The sequence below is a fragment of the Panthera onca genome, chromosome F1 (genome assembly GCF_046562875.1).
Source record: "Panthera onca isolate mPanOnc1 chromosome F1, mPanOnc1 haplotype 2, whole genome shotgun sequence".
Classification (NCBI taxonomy): Eukaryota; Metazoa; Chordata; class Mammalia; order Carnivora; family Felidae; genus Panthera; species Panthera onca.
Genome location: NC_138355.1, coordinates 7,347,789 through 7,370,647, shown reverse-complemented (window position 1 = coordinate 7,370,647; position 22,859 = coordinate 7,347,789). Strand labels below are relative to the sequence as shown.

The 22,859-nt window shown below is 40.5% G+C and overlaps 1 protein-coding gene and 1 long non-coding RNA gene across 4 annotated transcripts in view; one reads left to right on the top strand and one right to left on the bottom strand.

Moving 5' to 3' along the window:
- Positions 1-22,010, top strand: part of LOC132686884 (uncharacterized) — a 42,238-nt gene extending 20,228 nt beyond the window's left edge. Inside the window, exon 3 of the long non-coding RNA XR_009613896.2 lies at positions 21,922-22,010. This is a non-coding gene — a long non-coding RNA (uncharacterized LOC132686884). The remainder of the gene's footprint in view (positions 1-21,921) is intronic.
- Positions 22,011-22,051: 41 nt separating this feature from the next.
- Positions 22,052-22,859, bottom strand: part of SMYD3 (SET and MYND domain containing 3) — a 684,892-nt gene continuing 684,084 nt past the window's right edge. For 2 of the 3 annotated variants that reach the window (XM_060644894.3, XM_060644896.3), the window contains one exon: positions 22,054-22,340. In XM_060644894.3, coding sequence (XP_060500877.2) covers positions 22,239-22,340 — 102 coding nt within the window. In that variant the 3' untranslated portion in view covers positions 22,054-22,238. Of the gene's footprint in view, positions 22,341-22,859 lie in introns of all 3 variants that reach the window. The other variant, XM_060644895.3, reaches the window with a different exon arrangement.

Sequence of the window (22,859 nt, the reverse complement as noted above, 5' to 3'; positions counted from 1 at the left end):
GCTTCCTCTTTTTACATAATTTTATCTTCTAATTTACCTTTTCTCCCCTCTGCCTCTTCAATCTGTGCTGTGGCTACCTCTATTTTATTTTGCACCTCATTTATACCATTTTTTAATTCATCATTACTATTTTTTAGTTCCTTGATCTCTGTAGCAATAGATTCTCTGCTGTCTTCTATGCTTTTTCAAGCCCAGCGATTAATTTTATGACTGTTATTCTAAATTCTTATTTAGTTATATTGCTTATATCTGTTTTGATCATTTCTTTAGCTGTCATTTCTTCCTGGAATTTCTTTTGAGAAGAACTCTTCTGTTTCGTCATTTTTGCTAGTTCTCTGTCCCTTATGTATTTTATTTTTTTTTATTTTTAAAACAAATTTTTTTTTTAACGTTTGTTTATTTTTCAGAGAGAGACACAGCATGAATGGGGGAGGGGCAGAGAGAGAGGGAAACACAGAATCGGAAGCAGGCTCCAGGCTCCGAGCCATCAGCCCAGAGCCCGACGCGGGGCTCAGACTCACAGAAGTCGGACGCTTAACCGACTGAGCCACCCAGGCGCCCCTGTCCCTTATGTATTTTAAATGCTTGTTATGTGCTCTGCACCTGGGAGCACTGCTATATTAAAGGGAGGTCATACACTGTCCAAAGCCTGGCCCTTCAGGAGATGTTAATTAGAGAGGGTTACTTGCTGTCTGTTGTTGTGATTTGGTTATTTTATTTCCCTAATCATAGTGATGTTTTGGACCTCCCAGCAGGCGTGCTTTGATTTGTTCCTTGAAGTAGCCCTGGAAAGGAAGAAAAACAGACACACATAAAACAAAAACACGCAGACACACAAACAAAAAAAAAAAAAAAGGAAAAAAAAAAACAAGAAACAAAAGCGAAAAAACAGAAACACCAGCTACATGTAAAGAACAGGATGGAGGTGGTGCTGATGGGAAGAGCACATACAAAGAGAGAAATGACAGGAACGGGGGCGGGGGGTGGGGGGAGAAAAAATAAACACTGACAAGGCAGAGAGACTAAACGGCTTAATCCAGAGAGAGAGAAAGGAAAATAAAGGAGATGGGGAAAAAGAAAAGAAGATAAAGTTGTCCAGACAGAGAAACTATATGGCTTAATTCTTCCAGCGAGAGAGAGAGAAAGGAAAGGAGGTGTAGAACATGTATCAAGAGAATGGATTAAATATGTCTGCTTAAACAAACCAACAACCAGAGTAACCAGACTAGTGGAGGAAAGAGATAAGAAGGAGAAATGGAGGGCAGACTACATCTACATAACAAGAAGTGTCCTAGAATGAATCCAAGCAGTGCACCAGCGCTGGTCTGGGGGAGGGGGCTGTCTGCTCCCTCAGTATCTATCCCGCTCCAGTGGATTCGCCGTTACCCTGAGCGGAGGGGCGTGGTTTGGTGTAGGCTGGTCCCGCCTCCACTGTGGGCCCCGCCTTGGTGGTGGTGGTGGTGGTGGTGGTGGTGGTGGGGAGAAAAATGGCGACCCCCCCAGTCTCTTCTCCACGATCCGGTGGACTCTGTTCCAGCCGTCCTCACTGTGCTGTGGGTGCAGATGGGGTGGTCTGTCTCACTCTGCTGACTCCCGCATCCTGGAGCTTCCCTGGGATTCAAACTCCCACTTCGTGCCTCCCACCCCCCCCCCCCCCCCCCCCCCCGGTACTGGGGAAGCACAGCTCCGGGCCACTGATAGGTGGTCCCCAGGGAGGGGATCGCTTTCTCCTACTGCCGACTGCGCCCCTGACTAGCCACCGAGCCCAGATCTGGCTCCCCTCCTGCCCAGGTGTGCAAACAGGGCAGACGACCCCAGTCTGGACAAAGCTCCACAGTTAGAGATTGGATCTTTTTCTGTCCTGGTCCGAGGTTTTTCTCTTGTCCAGATACAATCCTTATGCTTCCCCAACAGCTCTTTCTCTTCCCTTTGTCTCTATGCAGAAGGAGATCCCTTCCCTACATTCGTTTTCTCTCTCCCAGTTCACAGTCATGCACCAGTGGCCAGTCAGGTTGTCCCGGTGTATCCCTGGTAGCGACTCAGTCTCTTTTCCTCCCAGATTCTTGGGGTTCAAAGTCCTTTGGCTTCAACCTTCTTTGTTTAAGAGACACGGGAAGTTCAGATACCCCTACTTCTCTGCCGTGTTGGCCCCTCCTCCTCTGTTTGACTTCTACTAGCGCTGATGAGAAGTCATCTGTTACTCCAACTCATATTCTTTTGAAAGTAATTTGTCCTTTTACTCTGGTTGCTTGTAGGTTTTTGTCTTTTTCTGTAGTTTGCTTTAAATTCCCAAGGTTCTATCTGTTGTGAATTTCTTTTTATTTATCGTGCTTGGGATTTACCGAACCTTAAATCTGTGGATTAGTGCTTTTACCGATTTTGGAAAATTTTCAACTATTGTTTGCTCAACTCTGTCCTGCGTGTTCTCACTCTTCTCACCTGTGGCCTTAGATCAAATGGACAGTAGACCTTCTTACTATTTCCTCCTCATTGCTTGACTTATTTATTATGTTTTGTGTATTTTTTTCCATGCTGAATTATGGGTATATCTTCTGGTTTATTTGCCAGTCCACTAACTTTCTCTTCTGTGATGACCAGTCTGCTGTGAAAGATGACCACTGCAGCTTTCATTTCAATTATTGTATTTTTCATCTTTAGCATCAGTATGATGATTTTGTCAAATGTTACTTTTTTATAATTCTTAACTGACTAAGCCACCCAGGTGCGCCTCTATAATTCTTTATTCATTGTAGTTTAAAAAAGTCTAACTTGTATTTATTTAAATAGTGAACTTAATTGTTTTAAAATATGGTTATGGTATTTCCAGTGTTCAGAATGTGAGTAAGTTTGTTGCTGTTGCCTGTTGTTTTTCTGGAACTCATGTTGTTTTTGTTCTTTGATGATTGATTACCATTGGCTGGTCATTCACTGACCTTCAAAAATGATCTCTAGGCTTTCCTAGAAACCTAGGATGAATGTATCCTTCTGCAGTGAAGTTTTTCATTTGTTTGTACACAAATTTGAGGGAACTACCAGTTGAGAACCACCTCAAGTCAGTTCACAACGAGATGTCCCCTCGTCAACCCAGGCTTCAACTACTTGGATGGCAAACTCATATAAAGGCTGGTCTTTAGTCACTAGTGTTATGGGGTCTTCTTTATCCTCTCCTTTCTTCTAACTTTTCATTTACTGCTCTTCTCATCACCAAGACATCCCTGAGTCTATTTCTCCTTCCAAAACTATTTAGTTTTTTGAGGTCCCTGCTCAGTATTGACAGAATTGCTTTTAAGTTTTACCACCTAGAATTTCACGAGCCTTAACTTTTGTTCTCTTTCTCCCATAAAGCCTCTGAAGTCCAAGTATGTAGCACTGACAAATGCCTTTAGTAGGCAAGCAGCTTTGATCCTGATACCTAAAACTCTGTTACAGACTTTTATCCAAAAAGTAGCCTGGAAGCTCCCCAGGGTTTGTTTTTTTGTTCTTTGTTTTTGGTTTTTTGTCTCCTCAGTGATTTAAGTTATTTTTCTGTGTTTTTCCCTTGACATTTTTTATTGTTTTTGATGGGAGAGTTGTGCCACAAAACTCAGCATTCCAGATAAGAAACCATAAACTTTTCTACCCTTCTAATGGAATCTTGCTCCAAAATATGAGCAAATAGCCAATGACCACCAGGAAAAATATGAAATGATACAGAGAATATGAAAGATAGAGACCAATATAAACAATAAGAAAAAGTAGAAACAAATTATGCAATGAAAAAAAAAATCACCTTTCTCCTGCTGTCATTACCAGACAGAGAGATAAGATAACCCATAAAACAAAAACAATGCTATTTAAAAAGAATATTTGGGGGCACCTGGGTGGCTCAGTTGGTCAAGCATCCAACTTCAGCTCAGGTCATGATCTTGCAGTTCATGAATTCAAGCCCCACATCAGGCTGTGTGCTGACAGTATTGAGCCTGGAACCTGCTTCAGATTCTGTGTCTCCCTCTCTCTCTGCCCCTCCCACTTCACGCTGTATCTCTCTCAAAAATAAACATAAAATTTTTCTTAAAAGGAATATTTAAAGATAAAAATGTACTTATGAGTACTAAAAATACTATTAATGAAAGTGAAAAAGTCCTGTAAAAAATTCAGAAGTAAAGTGGAGAAAACCTTTCATAAAGTAAAGCAAAAATACAAAAGATAGAAAATAGGAGACAGAGACAAGATAAGAAAATTAGAGAATTGGGGAGGGTATAAGATAGCAATGTAGGAAGACCCTGAATTCACTTCCTCTGTGGACACACCAAATCTGTACCTATTTACATAGCAATTCTTTCTGAAGAACTGAGAGCTGATTGAACAGCTTCTACACAATAAAAAATGGAAAGACCACATAGAAAAAGGCAAAAGGGATGGAAACACAGTGGTGAAGGGAATACTCACCCCCGATACTGTGAACTGCATTTGGAAGAGACAGAACTGAGGCACCAGGAGCAAATTCATTTGCCCTGGGGCATAGATAAAAGCCATGATTTAAAGGGCAAGTAGACTATAAAGGAACTAGACCTAGAACCTTGATAAACAGCAGGGAAGCTGCTGAAACTCCCTGGGCTGCAGGGGCTGGTGAACACCACTACTTACATTCACCTTCCACCTTGACTGTGCAAATGGGAGCAGGGTCTGGGTGCCACAGCTGGCTGCCATTTCAGTGAGCCTGGGGCTCCTGCCCATACCAGCACTAAACACTCTGGGCACAGAAAAAAATTTGTGGTTTAAAAGAGCAAGTAGAATATAAAGGATCCGTTACCCATTGAGAGATGTCCAGAGAGCTGCTGGAACTCTCTCCAGTTAGAGGGTTGGTGAGCGCCACGGTTGATGTTCCCCTTCCACCTTGATAGCTCGGATGGGAACAGAGACCAGGTGACTCAGCTGGCCTACCACCTCAGTAATCCTAAGCCCCTAGTTCATACCAGCTTCAGCCATCCCATCAAGATGGTCTCAGCGCAGCACACACCAGGACACCCCTGGTCAGCACTCACTAAAGCTCCAGCCTTTGTGTCAAGGTGACAAAGGTGCAAACCATTCTGGAACATTACAGGCCAACTTCAGTTCCAGATACATGCCAGGGCACTCCCTGCATGGAGTGCACCAGAATCCCTCAGACTGCACCCACCTCAGCACCAGCCATCATTGGACACCCCAGCTTGCACCCACTTTAGCTTCACCTGTCCTGTCAGGGTACCCTCCGTATGGAGAGCCCTGGGACCATCCAGCTTGCACCTACTTCAGCTTCATCTGTCCTGCCAAGGGACCCTCTTGGTGGAAAACCCTGGAACTTCTTTCACCCATGCTTATCCTGGGCTGTCCTACCATGGCAACCCCAGCATGGAGTGCACCAGGACCCCCAACCCAAGCCAACCAGCCAGCCAACATCACTGGGCACATACAGTCTACATAAGGAACAACCACACACAAAATCAGTCCCTCAAGTTTAAAGGAGGTAAGAATCAGTTCCATCTGATTCATAGAAACAGAGTCAAGCAAAATGAGACAGAAGCATATGCTCCAAACAAAAGAATAAGACAAAACCTCTGTGGGTGGGGAGGAATTGAAAGAAATACAGATATGCAATCTACCTAATAGATCGCAGAGTAAAGGTGCTCACCTGACTGAAGAGAACAGTGGATGATTCAGTGAGAACTTCATAAAACAGAAGATACAAAAAATCATTCAGAGTTGAAACAGTAACTGAAATGAAAAATACAGTATGGGAAATCAGCAGGACATTAGCAGATGGAGAAGAATACATCAGTGCTCTAGAAGAAAGGGTGAAGTGCCTGAGCTGAACAGAAAAAAAAAAAATTAGAAATTAGGTTGAAAACAATGAGGATAGATAAGAGGATCTCTGGGACAACATCAAACATATCAACATTCACATTATAAGGGTTCCAGATGAGAAGAAAGGGGCAGAAAACATACTTGAAGAAAAATAGCTGAGAACTTCCTTAATCTGGTGAACAAAACAGACATTCAGGTTCAGGAAACAGGTCCAAACAAGTTGAACCCGAGAAAGTCCATAGCAAGATATATAATCATGAAAATGTCAAAGATGAAACATAAAGAGATAATTTTAAAAGCAGCAAGAGAGAAGCAACTAGTTGCATACATGGGAAACCCCATAAGGTTGTAAACTGATTTATCAGCAAAAACTTGGCAGGTAGGAAGGGACTGATACATTTGAAGTGCTTAAAGGAAGAAAAAACCTACAACCAAGAATGTCTGGCAAGTTTAATGTTCAGAGTTAAAGAGGGTAAAGAGTTTCTCAAACAAAAATTAAAAGTGTTCATCCCATTAAGTGAGCCTTACAAAAAATGTTAAAGAGACTTCTGTAAGCAGAAATGGCCATAATTAGAAGAAAATTATGAAAGGAAAAAATTTCATGAGTAAAGCAATCATATAGTAAAGGTAATACAGTACTCATTTCCAAAGCTAGTATTAAAATTAAAATAAAAAAGTAGTAAATTCAATTACATCTAAAATTAGAGGACTCACATGCAGAAAGATGAAACATCCAACAACCTATATATGAAATGTGGAGGGAGGAGTAAAAATAAAATTCTTTTAAAATATGTTCAGGGGCATCTGACTGGCTCAGTCAGTTGAGCATCCGACTCTTGATTTTGGCTCAGGTCATGATTCCAGGGTCATGGGAATGAGCCCCATGTCAGGCTCTGTGCTGAGCATGGAGCCTGATTAAGATTCTCATTCTCTCTTTTTCTCTCCCTCCCTCCCTCTCCCTCTGCCCCACCCCTATTCACATCTCTCTCTCTAAAATAGAAAGAAAAGAAAGAAAAGAATGAAAGAAAGAAAAGAAAGAAAGAAGTATTCAAACTTAAGTGACCATCAATTTAACATAGACTGTATATGCTTAAGATGTATGTATGAATGTGTTGGTAACCACAAACCAAAAACCTATAACAGATGCAAGAAAAGTAAAGAGAAAGGAAGCCAAGCATAACATGAAAGAAATTAATCACAAGGAAAGAGAGCAGGAAAAGGGAACACAGAAGAACTACAAAAGCAACCAGACTCCATTTTTTTTAATGGAAATAAGCACATATATGCCTATCAATAATTACTTTAAATGTAAATTGACTAAATGCTCTAACCAAAAGGTGTGGGGTGATGGAATGGATGGAAAACAACATCTATCTATATGTTGCCTATAAGAGACTCACTTTTGACCTAAAGATACATACACATTAAAAGGAATTGGGATGGAAAAAGATATTCTATGGAATCCAAGTGAAAACAAAGCCAGGCATACTTTTATCAGACAAAATAGACCTTGAAATAAAACTGTAGCAGACAAATAAGGGCATTAACTAATGATAAAGTGATTAATTCAGCAAGAAGATGTCACAATTGTAAATATCTTGGCACCCAACACTGAAGTACCTAAATCCATAAAGCAAATATTACAGACACAGAGAAGGAAGCTGAAAGTCATACAATAATAATAGAGAACTTTAACACCCATTTATATCAATGAACAGATCATCTGAGCAGAGAATCAGTAAAGAAACAGTGTCTTTAAATGACATATTAGACCAGATGAATTTAACAGATATATACAGAACATTCTGTCCTCAAACAGCAGAATACACATTTTTTTTCAAGTGCACATGGAAGAGTCTCCATGATAGATTACATGTTAAGACACAAAAGAAGTCTCAATAAACTTAAGAAGATTGAAATTATATCAAGCATCTTTTCTGACCACAATGGTATGAAAGTAGAAATAAGTCACAAGAAAACAAGTGCATAATAATGTGGAGGGTAAACAACATGCTACTAAACAACCAGTAGTTCAATAAAGAAATCAAAGGTGTATTTTAAAAATACATGGAGATAAATGAAAATGAAAACACCATGGTCCCAAATCTTTGAGAACCAGCAAAAATTTTGAAGAGGAAAATTTATAAGAATACATGTCTACATCAAGAAACAAAAAGATTCTGAAACAATCTAATCTTACATGTAAAGTAACTATAAAAAGAGCAAAGAAATCCCAAAGTCAGTAGAAGAAAAGAAATAACAAAGATTAGAGCAGACATAAATGAGAAACGAAAAATACTATAGAAAAGATCAATGAAACCAAGAACTGGTTCTTTGAAAAGATAAACAAGGTTGATAAACTTTTAGCCAGACTCATCAAAAGAGAGAGAGAGAGGGAACGAACCCATATAAATAAAATCTGAAATGAAAGAGGGGAATCTATAACAAATGATACCACAGAAATACAAAAGATTATAAGAGACTGGGATGAAAAATTATATGCCAACAAACTGGACAGCCTGGAAGAAGTGGATAAATTCCTGTAAATATACAATCTTTCAAAACTAAACAGGAAGAAATAGAAAATCTGAACAGACTGATTACTAGTAATGAAATTGAATCAGTAATCAAAAATCTCCCAACAAAAAAAGTCTAGGACCAGATAGATTCACAGATGAATTCTAGCGAACATTTAAAGAAGAGTTAATACTTATTCTTTTCTTTTCATTCATTCTGTAGATTTATCACCATAAGTGGGATTTCTTCTGGGGATGCAAGAATGGCTCAATATGCACAAAACAGTGTGACACACCACATTAACAAATTGAAAGATAAAAACCGTATGATCATCTCAATAGATGTAGGAAAAGGTGTTGACAAAATTTAATATCCATTTATGATTAAAAAAAAAACCTCTAAATGAAGTGAGTTTAGGGGGAATAACCTCAACATAAAAAAGACCATATAGGATAAACACACAGCTAACAGTATAGTCAATGGTGAAAAACTGAGAGCTTTTCCTCTAAGATTAGCAACAAGACAAGGATGTCCATTCTTCCCCACTTTTTTTTGGGACTTCATATATATTTTTTATTAAAAAAAAATTTTTTTAACGTTTATTTTTGAGACAGAGAGAGACTGAGCATGAACGGGGGAGGGTCAGAGAGAGAGGGAGACACAGAATCTGAAACAGGCTCCAGGCTCTGAGCAGTCAGCACAGAGCCCGACGCGGGGCTCGAACTCAGGGACCGCGAGATAGTGACCTGAGCCGAAGTCGGCCACTTAACTGACTGAGCCACCCAGGCGCCCCTATATATATATTTTGAAATTTACATCTAAGTTAGCATATAGTGCAACAGTGATTTCAGGAGTAGATTCCTTAATACACTTACCCATTTAGCCCATACCCCCTCCAACAACCCCTCCAGTAACCCTCTGTTATCCATATTTAAGAGTCTATTATGTTTTATCCTCCTCCCTATTATGTTTTATAATTTTATATTATTTTTGCTTCCTTTCCCTTTGTTCATCTGTTCTGTGTCTTAAAGTACTCCTATGAGTAGAGACATATTTGTCTTTCTCTAATTTCGCTTAGCATAATACCCTCTAGTTCCATCCATGTAGTTGCAAATGGCAAGATTTCATTCTTTTTGAATGTCGAGTAATATTCCATTGTATATATACACCACATCTTCTTTATCCATTCATCCATCGATGGACATTTGGGCTCTTCCCATACTTTGGCTATTGTTGATAGTGCTTCTGTAAACATTGGGGTGCATGTGCCCCTTCAAAACAGCATACCTGTATCCCTTGGATAAATACCTAGTAGTGCAATTGCTGGGTCATAGGGTAGTTCTATTTATAATTTTTGAGGAACCTCCATACTGTTTTCCAGAGTGGCTGCATCAGTTTGCATTCCCACCAGCAGTGTGAAAGAGATCCTCTTTCTCTGCATCCTTGCCAACATCTTTGTTGCCTGAGTTGTTAATGTTAGCCATTCTGACAGGTGTAAGGTGGTATCTCGTTGTGGTTTTGATTTGTATTTCCCTGCTGATGAGTGATGTTGAGCATTTTCTCATGTGTTGGTTGGCCATCTGGATGTCTTCTTTGGAGAAGTATCTATTCATGTCTTTTGCCCGTTTCTTCACTGGGTTATTTTTTGGGTGTTGAGTTTGATGAGCTCTTTATAGATTTTGGATACTAACCCTTTATCTGATATGTCATTTGCAAATATCTTCTCCCATTCCATTGGTTGCCTTCTGGTTTAGCTAATTGTTTCCTTTGCTGTGCAGAAGCTTTTTATTTTGACGAGGTCCCAATAGTTCACTTTTGCTTTTGTTTCCCTTGCCTCTGGAGACATGTTGAGTAAGGAGTTGATGTGGCCGAGGTCAAAGAGGTTTTTGTCTGCTTTCTCCTCCAGGATTTTGATGGTTTCCTGTTTCACATTCAGGTCCTTCATCCATTTTATTTTTGTGTATGGTGTAAGAACGTGGTCCAGGTTCATTTTTCTGCATGTTGCTGTCCAGTTTTCCCAGCACTGCTTGCTAAAGAGACTGTCTTTATTCCATTGGATATTCTTTCCTGCTTTGCCAAAGATTGGTTGGCTATACATTTGTGGGCCTTTGTGGCCACTGATTTGAGTGTCTGTTTTTGTGCCAGTACCATACTGTCTTGATGATTACAGCTTTTGTAATACAGCTTAAAGTCCGGGATTGTGATGCCTCCTGCTTTAGTTTTCTTTTTCAAGATTGCTTTGGCTATTCAGGGTCTTTTCTGGTTCCATACAAATTTTAGGATTGTTTGTTCTAGCTCTGTGAAGAATGCTGGTGTTATTTTGATTGGTGTTGCATTGAATATGTAGATTGCTTTGGGTAGTATTGACATTTTAACAATATTTGTTCTTCCTATCCAGGAGCATGGAGTATTTTTCCATTCTTTTGTGTCTTCAATTTCTTTCATAAGCTTTCTCTAGTTTTCAGTGTATAGATTCTTCACCTCTTTGGTTAGATTTATTCCTAGGTATTTTATGGTTTTTTGGTGCAATTGTAAATGGGATTGATTCCTTGATTTCTCCTTCTGTTGCTTCATTGTTGGTGTATAGGAATACATTCAATTTCTGTGCATTAATTTTATATCTTGAGACTTTCATGTCGTGTGAAGAGTGAAAGTTTGACTTCCTCCTGGCCAACTTAAATGCCTTTTATTTCTTTGTGTTGTCTGATTGCTGAGGCTAAGACTTCCAATATTACGTTGAATAACAGTGGCGAGAGTGGACATCCCTGTCTTGTTCCTGACTTTAGGGGGAAAGCTCTCGGTTTTTCCCCATTGAGGATGAAATTAGCATTGGGTCTTTCATATATGGCTTTTATGATCGTGAGATATGATCCTTCTATCCTTACTTTCTTGAGGGTTTTTATCAAGAAAGGATGCTGTATTTTGTCAAATGCTTTCTTTGCATCTATTGAGAGGATCATGTGGTTCTTGTCCTTTCTTTTGTTGATGTGATGAATCACATTGTTTTGCGGACATTGAACCAGGCCTGCATTCCAGGTACAAATCGCACTTGGTCATGGTGAATAATTGTTTAAATGTATTGTTGGCGCCGGTTGGCTAATATCTTGTTGAGGATTTTTGCATCCATGTTCATCAGGGAAATTGGTCTATCTATAGTTCCCCTTTTTAGCGGAGTCTTTGCCTGGTTTTGGAATCAAGGTAATGTGGGCTTCATAGAGTTTGGAAGTTTTCCTTCCATTTCTATTTTTTGGAACAGCTTCAAGAGAATAGGTGTTAACTCTTCCTTAAATGTTTGGTAGAATCCCCCTGGAAAGCCATCTGGCCTGGAGTCTTGTTTTATGGGAGATTTTTGATTACTAATTTGATTGCTTTACTGGTTATGGGTCTATTCAAATTTTCTATTTATTCCTGTTTCAGTTTTGTTAGTTTATATGTTTCTAGGAATTTGTCCATTTCTTCCAGATTGCCCATTTTATTGGTGTATAATTTCTCATAATATTCTCTTATTATTGTTTTTATTTCTGCTGTGTTGGTTGTGAGCTCTCCTCTTTCATTCTTGATTTTATTTATTTGGGTCCTTTACTTTTTCATTTTGATCAAACTGGCTAGTGGTTTTTATCAATTTTGTTAATTCTTTCAAAAGAATTAACAACCAGCTTCTGGTTTCATTGAGCTGTTCTACTGGGTTTTTTTTTTTTTGGTTTTGATAGCATTTATTTCTGCTCGGATCTTTATTATTTCCTGTCTTCTGATGGTTTGGGGTTTATTTGCTGTTCTTTTTCCAGCTCTTTAAGGTGTAAGGTTAGGTTGTGTATCTGAGACCTTTCTTCCTTCTTTAGGAAGGCCTGGATTGCTATATACTTGCCTCTTATGACTGCCTTTGATGCATCCCAGAGGTCTATGGCATTATCATTTTCATTGGCTTCCATGTACTTTTAATTTCCTCTTTAACTTCTTGGTTAGCCCATTCATTCTTTAGTAGGATGTTCTTAGTCTCCAAGTATTTGTTACCATTCCAAATTTTTTCTTGTGGTTGATTTCCAGTTTCATAAGTGTTGTGGTCTGAAAATATGCATGGTATGATCTCGATCTTTTTGTACTTGTTGAGGGCAGATTTGTGTCCCAGGATGTGATCTGTTCTGGAGAATGTTCCATGTGCACTAGAGAAGAATGTATATTCTGCTGCTTTAGGATGAAGTGTTCTGAATATATCTGTTAAGTCCATCTGGTCCAGTGTGTCATTCAAAGCCATTGTTTCCTTGTTGATTTTCTGATTATATGATCTGTCCATTGCTCTAAGTGGGGTGTTGAAGTCGCCTACTATGATGGTATTATTATCAGTGAGTTCCTTGATGTTTGTGATTAATTGATTTATATACTTGGGTTCCACCACATTTGGAGCATAAATGTTTACAATTGTTAGGTCTTCTTGGTGGATAGACCCCTTAATTATGATATAATGCCCTTAGTCATCTCTTGTTACAGTCTTTAAAGTCTAGATTGTCTGATATAATTATGGCTACTCTGGCTTTCTTTTGTCAACCATTAGCATGATAGATGGTTCTTTATCCCCTTACTTTCAATCTGAAGGTGTCTTTAGGTCTAAAGTGGGTCTCTTGTAAACAGCATATAGATGGATCTTGTTTTCTTATCCATTCTTTTACCCTTTGTCTTTTGATTGGAGCACTTAGTCCATTGATGTTTAAAATGAGTACTGAAAGATAAGAATTTATTGCCATTATGTTTCTTGTAGAGCTGGAGTGTATCGTGGTGTTCTCTGGTCCTTTCTGGTCTTTGTTCCTTTTGGTATCCTATCTATCTATCTATATTTATTTTTTCATCTTTTCTCCCCTCAGAGAGTCCCCCTTAAAATTTCTTGCAGGGCTGGTTTAGTGGTCACGGACTCCTTTAATTTTTGTCTGGGAAACTTCTAATCTCTCCTATTTTGAGTGACATCCTTGCTGGATAAAGAATTCTTGGCTGCATATTTTTCCCAAATCAGTACATTGGATATATCCTGCCACTCCTTTCTGGCCTGCCAAGTTTCTGTGGATAGGTCTGCTGCAAACCTGATCTGTCTTTCCTTGTAGGTTAAGTAATGTTTTTCCCTTGCTGCTTTCATGATTCTTTCCTTGCCTGAGTAAATGTGAATTTGACTCTGATATGCCTTGTTGGTGGTCCATTTTTGTTGAATCTAATGGGAGTCCTCTGTGCTTCCTGGATTCTGATTTCTGTGTCTTTTCCTAGATTAGGAAAGTTTTCCACTATGATTTGCTCATATAACCCTTCTACCCCTTTTCCCTCTCTTCATCTTCTGGGACCCCTATGATTCTGATGTTACTCCTTTTTAATGAGTCACTGATTTCTCGAATTCTTAAATCGTGCTCCTTTACCTTAGTCTTCCTCTTTTCTCCTGCTTCATTATTCTCTATAAGTTTGTCCTCTATATAGCTGATTTGCTGTTCTGCCCCATCCATCCTTCCTGCTGTGGCATCCATTCGAGATTGCAGCTCAATTATAGCATTTTTTATTTCATCCTGACTAGCTGTTACTTCTTTTATCGCTGCAGAAAGGGATTCTAATCTATTTATGACCCCAGCTAGTATTCTTATTATCATGATTCTAAATTCTGGTCCAGACATTTTGCTTGTACCTGTGTTGGTTAAGTCCCTGGCTGTCGTTTCTTCCTGCTCATTCTTTTGGGGTAAATTCCTTTGTTTTGTCATTTTGAAGGCAGAAAAGGAATTAATGAGGTCAAAAAAATTAAAATTGAAAAATTAAAAACAGCACACACACAAATCAAATAAATGATACTAGATCTTATGTGTGTTTTGGTCTGGATGTTGAAAGGGACTTGATAGATTAGAGAAAAAAGGGCGGGGGGGGGGGGAAGAAAACGTTTGAAGATTTGAAAAAATGAATACAGTGAAATAGAGTAAAATGAAATGATGAAAGTAAAATAGAATTTGAAAAATTTACAAAAGTAAAAAATATAGAAAAAATTAAAAATACTTTAATGAAAATCAAAAATAAAAATAAATTTTTTCTTTCTGTATTCAAGAAAAAGGAAAGGAAAGAGAAAATTGAATAGATGTACCAGCTAACAGACTGAAATACGATTGAAATTATATTATTTTCCCCTAGAAGTCAAACTGTGAAGCACGTTATGGTCCATAAACTAAGCAGGCAGAAGGACTTGTGTTCCTGAAGAGCAAGGTTGGCCCAGTTGGGCGGGGCTTAATATAATGGCTCTGTTCCCTACTGGATGGTGCTGCTTAGCTTACTGGGGTGTATTGTTGTGGTGCTTGTAGATGTGTACGTGCATGCACGGGAGGGGTTAAAATGGCATCACCCAGCTACCCAGTCTCTAGTATCAGAACTCTGTTCTCCCCGATCACCAATCACGCACCCATCCTTTGTCTCTGGTTTCTGTCTGCTCCCCGCTTTTACACTGTCTGTGACCAAGCCGTCAGGTTGACAGGTGGCACCTACCTCTTAACTTCATCTCAGATGAGGCTGTTTTTCCCAACCCCTTACTTCTGAGGGACTGCAACTTTGACCTGTTCTGCCCCTCTACGGTAGGGTCTCACCAAGCAATGGCCGGGTGCCAGGTGTACCCAGGAACGTTCACGGGACCTTGCTGCTGCTGATGCCCAGAGACTGTGGCTGGGTGCTAGCCTGCCCTAGAAGTAGTTCATGCGATCGTATAGCAGCAGTGTTTCAGGGATTATGGAAAATCACAACATACATCTGGCACCAGGCTTCACCCTTAATGACCTTGTTCCAGCACCAGCGAATGTGCTTGTTCTCTGGGCTCCACTGGGGCCTTTGCCTGTGGGGGGCACTATACAGCCTCTACCAGATGTCCTCCCAGCAGGGGAACCACCTCTCCCCGTGTGGCCCGAGGACCCCCGGACTTCACTCTGCTCCTGGGGATTCCCCCTTCTCACCAGAGCACCACCAGGTATCGAGCTACAGAGTTTTAGACTCTGTGCTCCCCCTGTTTATAGAGTCGTAATGGAATTTAAACCCTCTCCTTTCTCCCTTTTTAGTTCAGTCCCTGGGGATGTTTCCACTTTTCCAATTTGTCTCCAGCTGCTTTTGGGGGGGTTCTCTTCCCATACTATCCCCTTGTCTCTGTCCTCTCTCCACAAGCAAAAATAGCTCCCTGCCCTCTGCAGCTTCTCTCTCCCCCAGTGCACCTCTCTGTGCTGTGTACCTGCTGACTTCTGTGGTTCAGGTTGTGCAGATTGTTGTGTTAATCCTCAAGTCAGTTTTCTAGGTGTGCAGGATGGTTTAGTGTTGATATGGCTGTATTTCATGGACACGAGACACACAAAAACGTTCATGCTGTTCTGCCATCTTGGATCCTCCTCTCCACTCTTCCCACTTTTAATCGACATAGTATTGGGAGTCATAGCCATACAGTCAGACAAGAAAAAGAAATAAAAAGAATCCAAAATGGTAACAAAGAAGTAAAATTGTCATCATTTGCAGATGACAATGCTATACATAGAAAACCCTAAAGACTCCACCAGAAAACTATTAGATTAGAAGTAATAAATGAATTCAGTAAAGTTACGGGATACAAAATTAATATACAGAAATTGGTTGTATTTCTATATACTAATAAAGACATAGCAGAAACAGACATTAAGAAAAATTTCCATTTATAATTGCGCCCAAAAGAATATCTAGGATAAACTTAACCAAGGAGGTGAAAGATCTGTACTCTGAAAACTACAAAACACTGATGAAAGCAATTGAAGACAACACAAATGGAAAGATATACAATGTTCATGGATTGGAATTAATATTGCTATAATATTCATATTACCCAAAGCAATCTACACATTCAGTGAAATCCCTAGCAAAACACCAATAGTGTTTTTCTTAGAACTAGAACAAATAATCCTACAATTTGTATGGAACAACAAAAGACCCCAAATAGTCAAAGCAATCTTGAGGAAGAGGAACAAAGCTGGAGGTGTCATAATCCCAGATTTTGAAATATATATAGAATCTATAATAATCAAAACAGTATGATACTGGCACAAGCACAGACACATAGATCAATAGAATAGAACAGAGAGCTCAGAAATCATGCTTATATGGGCAATTAATATACAGCAAAGGAGGAAAAACTATACAATGGGGCAAAGACACTCTTCAGTAAATGGTTCTGGGAAAACTGGACAGCTACATGCTAAGAATGAAACTAGATCATCTTTTAACACCACACATAAAGATAAGCTCCAAATGTATTAAACACCTAAATGCGAGATCTGAAACCATGAAACTCTTAGAATAAAACATTAATCTCTGTGACATCAGCCTTAGCAATATTTTTTTACAGGTCTCTGCAGGCAAAGGAGAGAAAAGCAAAACTAAAGTTTCTAATGGCACTACACCAAAATAAAAAGCTTTCATACAGCAAAGGAAACCATTAACAAAACAAAAAGAGAACCTAATGAATAGGAGATATTTGCAAATGATATATCTGGTAAGGAGATAACATCCAAACTATATAAAGAATTTCTACAACTGAACACCTACAAATAATCCAATCAAAAATAGGCAGAGGACCTGGACTACCATTTTTTCCAAAGAATACAGACAAATAACCAAAAGATACATGAAAAGACACTCAACATGTCTCATCATCAGGGAAATGCAAATCAAAGCCACACTGGGGTGTCACCTCAAACCAGTCAGAATGGCCATTATCAAAACAAAACAAAACAAAAAAACCAAAACAAATAACAAGCATTGGTAAGGGTGTGGGTAAGAGGGAACCCTTACACAGTATTGATGGGATAGTAAATTGGTCCAACCACTGTGGAAAACAGTATAGAATTTCCCAAAAAAACTTAAAAGTAGAAATACCATATGATCCAGCAATTTTACTCCTGGGTAATTACCCAAAGAAAATGAATACAGTAATTCAAAAGATACATGCACCCCTATGTTTACTGCAGCATCATTCACAATAACCAAGATATGGAAGCAACCTAAGTATTCAGTGATAGATGAATGGGTAAAGAGGAATGGCATGTGCATGCCCATACACATGGAATATGACTTAGCCATGAAAAAGAATGAGATCTTTTCATATTATCCTAAGTGAAATAATTTATACCAAAAACCCAAATACCACATGATTTCACTTAATATGTGGAATGTAAAAAACAAAACAAATAAACAAAAAGCAGAAATGCCCATAAATACAGATAATAAATGGGTGGCTTTTAGGGGGGTAGGTGGGGAGATGAGCAGAATGGTAAAGTGGAGTGGGAGGTACAGGCTTCCAGTTATGTAATTAATAAGTCACAGAGATGAAAGGTATGGGATAAGTAATAGAGTCAATGGTATTGTTATAGCATGTGGTGACAGATGGTATCTATACTTGTGGTGAGCATAGCAGATGTATAGAGTTGTTAAATCACTGGGTTGTATACCTCTGATGTAACATTGCATGTCAACTACAAAAAAATATATAAATATACTTAAAAAAGAAAATTAGAGAAGTCAGTCATCCAGTAGGTCCTATGAAAGTATTCATGGGAAGCACAATTGGGAGAGTTCCAGTCTTTATATTTACTTATTTTTTTTTTAATTTTTAATGTTTATTTTTGAGAGAGAGAGAGAGCATGAGCAGGGAAGGGGCAGAGAGCGAGGGAGACACAGAATCTGAAGCAGGCTCCAGGCTCTGAGCTATCTGCACAGAGCCCAATGCAGAGCTCGAACCCATGAACTGTGAGATCATGACCTGAACCCAAGTCGGGCACTTAACTGACTGAGCCACCCAGGTGCCCCTCTATCTATATTTACTTTTAATATGCTATGTTGGCACATATTTTTAAAAAGGGTTGTAAGTCATTTTCTCTCACAATTACAGTTAATAATGCACTTGTGGAATTTTTGCTTCCTAGCCCTGTGACTTTTCGATCTGCTAGTTTATATGTCTGGGTTTCTAAAGGAGAAATGATTCCTCCAGGGAATACAACAATGGCTCCGTAATCACGGACAGACTGCCTTATGGCCATTTGGACTCATCATGCCTCTGAATCAAAAGACAAAGAAGCAGATTACTATTCTGGTTGAATTGACTGAATCCCAATCTCTAATTGCTGCTATATAGTGGGGTGGAGCAAGTCTGAGCCAGGGGATTCTCTAACAAGTATATCAGTTTAATGGAAGATTGAGGCATCCCAACATGGCAAGACCATTAAGTGTCAAGAGAGTTCAGGAATGATAAACTGAACTTCCACCAGGTGAAGAACTTTGACCAGGCAAGGTGCTGGCTGAAGACAGGAGGATGCCAGAATGTTGGAGAAGAATGATTTTTTAAAATATCAACTTAACTCAGGAACAGCTAAGAATCAGGAACCATTTGAGGAGGATTCATGATGCTTAACTTTACAACAGGACCCCGGCTTACCCTAGAGTAGATTTCTTATGAAATGCCTTTTTGAAAATGCTATCCAAAGGAACTCAGGGCAAAATATTAAAGAAAAGTCAAAAAACAAGTGACAAACTGAGAGATGAAATACTACAGATAAAGGGGAAATCTTCCTAATATAGGAACGACCAAAGATGAGGGAAAAAAGACGAAAAGGAAAAAAAAAACCACAACAGCCTGATAGAAAATTGGACAAAAGACAGGCAAATAGCATTCACAGAAAGTTAGACAAAAGGCTTTTAAATATTTGAAGACATCAAACTTCGCCAATAAGAAAATTAAAAGTACACTGGATACCATTTCTCACCCATGAGCTTAGCACAAATTCAAAAGCTGAAAAACCCACCCTGTTGTCAAGACTGGGGGGAGGCAGGCGTTGTCATACAACCGGCTCAAGGTAAATGCCACAGTATTTCGCATATGCGTTTACCCTTGACTCAGGAATTTCGCTTGTGGGCTACTCTGGGTGTCACATCGTTTCCTGATTGGGCCAGAATTCTCGAGACAGAGCTCAGGGGAGGGCCCCCACGCAGGACTGTCTCTTTCATTCCCGCTGTGAAGCTTGACGGAGGGACCTCTGTGGTTTGTGGCTGTCTGGCCTCGCCACACTGTGGCCGCCCTCTCTGCTGCCTGCATTCCTGCCCGGCTAGAGGAAGGCCGCCTTGAGCTCCCAGGGTGAGCAGGCCTTCCAGGCAGCCGTCCTGCCTGTACTCTTGGCATTCATATGGCATGGCCATAAATTATGCCCAGTGTGTTCATTTTCAGTTTAAATGTGTTCTTATCCCAGAGGAACAACTAATGGCGTCAAGTTACTGATGTGAAAAAAGCCTGCCGCTACAATCTATGGATTAATGGAATAGCAGTCCTGGAGGCTGGGGCGGCAATAAATCGTCAGCCACCGGTGACACAGATTTTAAATTATGTTCTCCGTCCCCTTCCCCCTTCTCCAAAGTTATTTTGCTGTAAAGATGTTGGGTAAACATTTAGCATTGCTTAAATGTTTGCTTTCTATTAAAGTTGATGCAAGCAGGGCCCCTCCCTCTTAGGGGCCCTTCTCGCAGACAACGGGAAGTGAGCTGAGAGGGATTTAAAAGCTTGTCATGCTTTCTCGAGGAGGCGTGAGGGCAAATCTCCTTATCCAGGATCATCACTGATAAATTTCAGAAAATTGGCAAACACAGGGTTCTATCAGCGAACTCTGCTCATTTGGCACGTGAGTTCCTACCCCGACCTTCTGTTACGGCTTTTTTCTTTCCCTAATGAATTTAAAATGACGAGCCAACGTAATTCCCATCAGTGCTTTTGAAAGGTAGCAAATCTACTTCTCATTAGGCGAAGGACTCCAGGGAGTCTGCTGATGGACCACAGGGAGCTCAAGAGTCCCTGATCCTAAAAGCAAATTGTTCATATGTACATGGGTTTCTGGAAAGGTCTATGAATTTCATCCAATTCACTCAAAGTTCTATAACATGGATTGCATAGATGGCCACAATACCTCCCTCTCTTTCCACACCTTGCAATTGGATGACTGAGAGAAGAGGCTCTCCCCACCCCAGACTCTGGACCGGCCTTGTGAATGGCTTTGGCCCGTGGGATATTGGCAAATGCAACACAAGCAGTTACGAGAAGTGCTTGCACATTGGGGCTTGCCTGCTTGCCTTTCCTGGAACCCTGCTGCCCCGCGAACAAGGCTGGGCTAACCCCGGGAGCTACAAGCCTCAGTCACCCCCATTTCCCCAGCCGACCCACCTGCAACTGCAGACGGTGGTGTAGGCAGCCAAGATCAGCCACGCCTGGGCCAGACCAGAACTGTCTAGCTCAACTGCTAACGTACAGAATCGTGAATAAGTGTTATCTTGAGCCACTAAGCGTGTCACACAGTAAAAGCTAACAGACACAAATACTACACCAGAGAGTGTGCATTTTGAGAACAAGGGGCATAACTTATTCAGTCTTTGTATTGCCTTTTCCTAAACACACAGTAACTATCCAATATATATTTGCTGAATTGGGTAGAGTTGGTTGTTCATAAAGACTGAGATGAAGCCACTTTCTCAAGGTGACTTAGTAAATTAGGAGGGATTCCAGAGCACTGACGCTGGGCCTCTGTTTTCTTATAAAATGGGCTTCAGAATATCTACTGTGTTATGCTACTGTGGTTATTGGAGATCCTGTGTGCCCCGGAGATAAGGCTTAATACTTGCCTGCGGCTGGGGCAGAGGCCAGCTGACAGAAAGGTGCAGAGTGCACCAGCAAGCCCGATACTGAGCACATTTCCATGGTCAGAGTAACTGCCAGGCATTGGGCAAGTGGATTCCGGCTCCAGTGGCCAGCTTTTTCTGCCGCAGAGTGAGATTGATTCCTTCCAGCCTGATCAGACGTCCCTGTGTCACTCTGGCACTGCCTGTGCCTGCCGTGGCCATGTGGCTGGAAGCCTTGTCTCTCCCTGTGTGAGGGGCCATGCCACAACTCCCAGTAAGTAGCTCCTTTCCTGGCTTGTAAAATAAGGTGTGGCTGACTGGGGCCTCCCTAAGAACGCCCGCAGCCGCCGGAACCAAGGGCTGCAACTCCTGCCCGAGCCCCGTCCAACCAGGAGGGACTGAACTGCTCACAGGGTCACGGAGCCATAAAACAAACCACCTTTTTTCTGAATTTGTCTAATGCAGAAAGGTGGAAAAGCAGCCATGGGATTGGGAAATAGGAGGAAGCAAAAACAAACCTGATGTGAGCTGGGGTGCAGGGTGAGGGAGCTTCGTGGCACGCACGTCACATGGTCAAGCCACAGATGGAGGGAATTACAGAAAAAAATTCCAAGTTAAAAAAACATGACATATACAAAGAGTTACAGAATGCACAGAAGAATTATACAAAGAACCCAAGACATTTGAAAAAACATTTTTTTTCCCATTAAGACTTCCTGTGCTTTTCTAATAGCACCTAAAATGACTTCTTTCTAGGACGTAGGATAAAACTTTCTGTGTTAGAGATGTATTGGGGTGTAAATAATGGATACATATTATTTACTACAAACAGTAAAGAAAACATTCTGGTTTTTTGACAAAATGGACATTAAGTTTTTGCTTGTAAAAACATTGATTTTTATCCAATTATACCCCCAGATATTCAAGGAGAAGATTCAACGTACTCTGCTATGCTTTTACTAGAACTTTCTAGCCTTCATGTTGAGATGTGGAACATTAAAGTCACCAATGAGTAAACAAAACAATTAGCAGATGACATTTTCAACCAATTTTTTGTATTTATTATTGTGCTTCTCTACAACTAATGATTCTTGTGGTTTGCACATGGTATGCCTGCTTATTTACCTACATAAACACAGCCTAGCATTCCCAGAGGGGAGGCCCACAAACAGTGCGGCACATGTGACCTCCACCAGGCATTCAATATGGATATAAGCCATCTTTGCCTGCGCCCATTAGGATGCTCTTATGTGGGCGTCACATTCTTCTAAGAGGAGAATCAAGTCTTCAATCAGGCTGTGCTCTCTGCCGTGTGTCACTCTCATAATATCAAAAGCCTATTGGAAAAAGAAAGAAGACAGATTATGTTAGAGTAGACAGTTAGTTAGGTTTCAACAGGACACCTGGAGACCCACAAAAGGGAGTCATGGCCAGCTCTTGGGGGCAGCGGTTAGAGACCTGTCGGCACCACTCCAAAACAAAGCCACAAGAAGCCAGATCTAACCAGATAGGCCCAAGACAAAGAAGGCTGGAAACCCTGACTAAGGGAGAAAAGGCATGAAATCCTGCTCCCAAGAGATCCCCTCCTCAAGTAAAAAGTATTCCACCTCTAGTTAACAACGGTCAATAAAGATGGAGACCCAAACTCCAGGGCACGCAGCTCTCTCTTGAGCTCACTTGCACTCACATCTTGAGAGCAAACACTCCCTTTAACAAACTTTCCTACTTGCACCTCTCAACCACTGTGTCTGGTATATCCTTGAATTCTTTCTTGTGATGAGACCCAGAGCCTTTGGCAACACTGTGCGGATGGGCCGGGTGGAGGCCTCAGGGCTCGGTGTCTCCCCAGTCCACCC